This window comes from Ceratina calcarata, unplaced genomic scaffold (assembly GCF_001652005.2).
Source record: "Ceratina calcarata isolate Rehan_Ccalc_2016 unplaced genomic scaffold, ASM165200v1 scaffold165.2, whole genome shotgun sequence".
NCBI lineage: Eukaryota > Metazoa > Arthropoda > Insecta > Hymenoptera > Apidae > Ceratina > Ceratina calcarata.
In genome coordinates, this window is record NW_017137815.1 from 383,881 (window position 1) to 388,954 (window position 5,074).

Below are 5,074 nucleotides of genomic sequence, written 5' to 3' on the forward strand. Positions count from 1 at the left end.
ATGCAGTCATTTTGACTGCTTTTCGGCAATATAGGTATGTACTAAGTTTCAGTCTTTCTAGTGTTAATTTCCTTTTACAGCTTGTAGCACGTTTACTCGATTACAGAGACGATTGACGGTATTCAAAAATAAATGATCGAAGCGTTCAATATCGATTTTCCCATTAGCGAAAAAGTTTTGTAGAAGTAAAACCGTGCGAGCCGTGGAAGGCGGAGCGGCGGGGAGGGCGAGAAAACGTAAGAAACATAAATTCCTCGAGAAGTTACCTACCAGAATTCGACTTTAGCTACCGAGTTGGCTATTAAACAGTTTGACAAGTTCTTACGCGATTTAAACTTCGTTATAGTTTACTCGGGATAGTTGAAATTGACGGGAGGGGGGATTTTTCCAGTGAATAATAGCGCGAAGAATGCAATTTTTCTTTCATTTTCCCCGGTTATATGGATCCGTCGATCCTTTTATCGGTAAGTCAAAGGATTTTTTCAAACGAGACCCAGTTTCGCGTCTTCTGTTATACTTTCATAAAAGAGTTAGCGTAACTTTTTGATCCGGCGAATCGCAAGCAAGATTTTCCAGTTGGAAATTCATCAAACAGTTTCATGAAATATTAACTGAGCAACATTTTTCACGTTATACGACTAGTCGACGAGTATTTAATATCGCAACCCGAAAGTACGGCGAGCGTTGGCGAGGGAACAAAATCTCGGCCCACGGAGAATATGATAATACCAATAAAACGTATCGTTTTAAAACCGTCCGATATGGTAACACACGTTTTTTCATCGAATTTGCGATACACAAAAGTGCCGAGCGAGGACTCGCGAAACGAACCGATGCACAGAGTCCAGAGCTGCGAGGCTTTGAAAAAGAGACGAGGTAGGCGAAAGAAAGAATGGTGGAGCCTTTCTATACACGAGGAGTATAGTGCAGCGCGGAGTGAACGTGCACGGTGCTCGTGTATGCGGAATAGAAAGAGAACAGAAGGAGGGAAGGAAATAAAAAGCGGTAGTACCGGTCTATCTAGCTTGTCCTCGGCGAATACTTGGGCACGTAGGTAGCCAGCCAGTCGGACTATCTCGAGTTAGCGGTTTCACGTTAGTCGGCTACACGGAAAATATTCCCTACTTGGCGATTTTCTTAGCTAACTCGCACCGTCCGCCGGCACCGGTTGACGAGAAATGCAAATGAACGGTGGGAACGGAAATTCGTAAAACGAAACGATTCCATCTCGCGTGTCAATCGACCAATCGGAATTTTCATCGTCGGGACGACAGGTCGAGTCTTCTTATCAGCGCTGCGTCTCGAGACTCGCGTTCGGTCGTGAATTAGTTTAACTCGCGGCTAATTTCCCTCCGGCAACCCGGCGATAATCCACTTAACGCTTTCTTCTCGAGAGAGAGAGAGAAGAAAAAAAATTCCAGGGTAACCTCGGGGGTAAATAGAAACGTAATGGAACGAAATGATGCCGCATTATCTCGTTACGCGTTAACGCACCCCTAGCTTCCCTTACTTTACTCGGGAGGGGCTGCGTCCGCATATGTCGCCTGGAAGCTTTCTGCCTCGCGTTTTAAGACCGCACGTGGCGTTATTGTGCGTCTCTTTTGTAACCAACTTAGAATGGAAACGTTCATAACGAATGGGTAATGGAGATTAATAAGTTAAGTTTTGCGCGTTTGCACCCTGCCGTTAATTCTCAACTGCTTAACTCGAACAGGATAGAGTCGACGTGTTAATCCAATCAGATTCAGCTGGTAATTTAATGAAATTCGATGTTAATCTAATGTATTCCAATAGCATCGGCATTGATACACAGAGCCGAGAACGAATTTCAATTCGCCGAAGCGCAAACGCGTAGAAATAAACGAGAAGCCTTGCGACAATTTGGTTTGCAATTCTCATCTGCCTCGCAACGAACAGATTCCTAGAATGGACGGTCAACCAACAATCCTACGCGTCGCATTATACTTTGACCCTGAGACTATGAACGTTATATAAAATATCAGCCAGTAAACATTCGTTCTGTTTCTCTTTTGCGCGAACATTTGTTACAATTTTATCTGCTATTTTTTTCTCTTCTCCGATGCTTTCGCGCATAAATTACATATGCAAAAAGGACGAGCTGTATCATAAATTTATCTAGAAATAAAATACAACCACCGTTGTTAAATGTAAAGTTACGTATGTATGTACGTATCTACATACGTGAATAAATCTGTTAGACGCTATATGCATATGCGCTATTATCTATGCCGGTCTATTCGTGGTTAATTATGCAAATGTTGAGAGTACTTGCATTACGTTGTTACTTGCCTATCGTACATCAAATTTTTGCTACATTATTACACTTTTCTCTCTCTCTCTCTCTCTCTCGTTGACATCGCGGAATACACTAGCATCGCTGTGACTACATAAATAATTGTTTTATAAATCTAATAAAGTTTAACGATTCCAGTTAAAAAGTACCAGCGGATTTGTCAAAAGCGAGAAACGCGGTAGGTACACGAGTCGTAAGAAACAGATTACGACGTTTCAAGATTGCGATGAGGTATGCAAAGCATCTTTCGGAGTTATTCCTAGCTCGCAATTATATTTTCGTATCTCTTCCCAAGATTATAAAACGGAGAAAGACAAAGAGACGAAGAAGTGCAGAGAACGAGAGAGAGAGAGAGAGAGAGAGAGAGAGTAGAGACAGGGGTTGTTTCTCGACGTTGCATAATAATTATCGCGTCCCCGCGAGGAAAGTTTATTAACGTCGACGGGGAAACGCGAAATCGTTGAATAATTCTACGCTATGTAGGACCAGAGGAGCGTCTGCGAGTTTTGATCGTCAAAAATGTTCCGGGAGTCGCGTTTCGCGAGCGAATTAAATATTAATTAACACACTGTTCCTTCGGGTAACAGTACGCCGCTACCACCACCTCCGCTAATTACATCAATATTAATTGCCTCGTCAACGTGTTATCGACACCCCCGCCTCGTTGAATTACGCGATTCGATAATAGCTATCCGTACACGTAAGTTTAAGTCTGTTGCTACCGCGACCGGTAATTAACTCGGCTCGTTCCTCAGATAATAACAGTTGTAACGCGCATCTGATAAATCAGGCGACACTATTTTCCAATTAGATACCGAGCGCTGTCTTAACTTTGGAATTATGTTAAAACTCCAAGTAGAGGAGAACGCGCAGGAAGAAGATCATGAATCAAGAATGTATGTATATTCATTGGCGAGGAGAAGAAACACGCTTACTGGCTAAATAAAGACAGAAGAGGAGCTGAGAAGAGAAAGAAGAAGAAGACAAAGAAGAAGAAGAAGAAGAAGCAGAGAATTCAGAGAAAGAAAAAGGACCGGGAACCACAATAGCTCTCTTTATCTCTCCTTCTTCTTCCTCTATTTCCTCCTTCTGCTCTCTTTTATAGATTCTCCGTCGCTCCACGACCCGGCCGCGTATCGTTCTCTCTCTTCGCCTCCGGCTAAGATACCATCCTCGACCTTCTAAGATCAAGGAACGTAGTGCGGTTCGAAATACGCGAGGAAAGAACTAAAACTGCGCTATATTTCTCTTGCAAAGTAGCACAATCGAGTAGAACAGTGCATATGTGTATCTACGATAGGGCAGAGCTCTTCCCGTACGTGGCGCAAACGTACCTGCATACATTGCGGCATTATACATTTTTTATGTTATAAAAGATTAATTGACTTTCGTACATGCGATTACACCGCAAAATTCCTAGTATGTTAATATAAACTGATGCTGTCTCACGCGACTTCTCCCAACAATTATCTTCCGTAGTATCATTAAAATTCAGGATGAAATGGTCTGTCGTGCAAGTATAATATTAGACCAAAATATTAATCTTCGCACGAAGTAGAAAATCTAATCATAAACCGTCTCATTAAAGAATTATTCAAATTGATCTTCGTTCTTGAATAAAACATAAAATCTAATCGAATAGTCTGATTAAAGAACTATTCATATTTAATGCCGCCTTCAAATAGAACTTAATCTGTTAAATGAACGATTCGTTGAAAAAGCAGACAGTGTTAATCGTGGTACATAAGAGCGGTTTAAAAATTGTCCGATACCCAGAGACTCATTAATTCGTTTTTGGACCCGCATTCCGTTTCGTGCACACACTTTCGACTCGCGTGAAACGAACGTTCCAAGTACTTACGACACACACGCGTGTGCGTATATAAATTGAATAAACTTACCGTGGAGGATGTGGCGAGGATTTTTTCTCTCGTAAACATCGAAACTGGTTTGCTGTCTCGCTTACTCTCGTGCGGGCAGTCGTCACTAAGCTCCACCACAGCACCCATGACTCTTTCTCTCTCTCTCTCTCTCTCGTAGCCAGCAAATAAACTTTCTCCTTCTTTTTCTTCGGCTCTTTACTCTTCTACCGCTACTCGCTCTCCTCGTCTCGCCTTTCCCGAGCACTAATTACTTAACACTGTGGCCACTCATCAACGATAAATCGATACGAATCGGTCGATGATTCACACACGACGTATTATAAAGAAGATAAAACACTTTCGTGGGGATCATCGCGTCATCGAGGGGCGTCGCGTTGCTCCGTTGTCGCGAGCAGTGATCTCGTTGTGGGGTAAAAGCCGATTTTCTCTTCGCGGAACGGCCGCGGATGATGCCGGCGTCGAGTTCGGAAGCGTGATCGGAGACAAGCGGCACTGTTATTTAATGGGTTTCAGCGGTTGACGTAGATGGACAACGCGTAAATCGCGGCAACGCGAACCAAACGTCTCACATCCGCCCCGTCCGGGCACACAGGGCAAACTGACGGAGACCAGCTCGTCCCGATAAGAGTCACGAACTGAACGCTCGACGTCAGATGACATCGCAACTACCAGGTTACTCGAGAACGACCGCACCGTCATCTGCTGGCGAATTCGCCCCGCGGAAATTCGAACACCTACTTTGTGTCGCACGAAAAAGTCATATATTCCCATCGAAATAAAAAATAGAAATTAAAACACTTGTTGGTACTGAACAGTTGCCAGATACAAGAAAGGCTCTACACTAACTCCACTCGTTAAGGATGTACAAGCTATATAC

General features: G+C 43.3%; 1 protein-coding gene across 2 annotated transcripts in view; it reads right to left on the reverse strand.

Moving 5' to 3' along the window:
* The window catches only part of LOC108632696 (insulin-like growth factor-binding protein complex acid labile subunit), a 58,416-nt gene extending 53,602 nt beyond the window's left edge, over nucleotides 1-4,814 (reverse strand). For both annotated transcript variants that reach the window (XM_026810653.1, XM_018037422.2), the window contains exon 1: nucleotides 4,216-4,814. In XM_026810653.1, the coding sequence (XP_026666454.1) occupies nucleotides 4,216-4,323 (108 nt within the window). In that variant the 5' untranslated portion in view covers nucleotides 4,324-4,814. The remainder of the gene's footprint in view (nucleotides 1-4,215) is intronic.
* Between the last annotated feature and the right edge of the window lie 260 nt (nucleotides 4,815-5,074).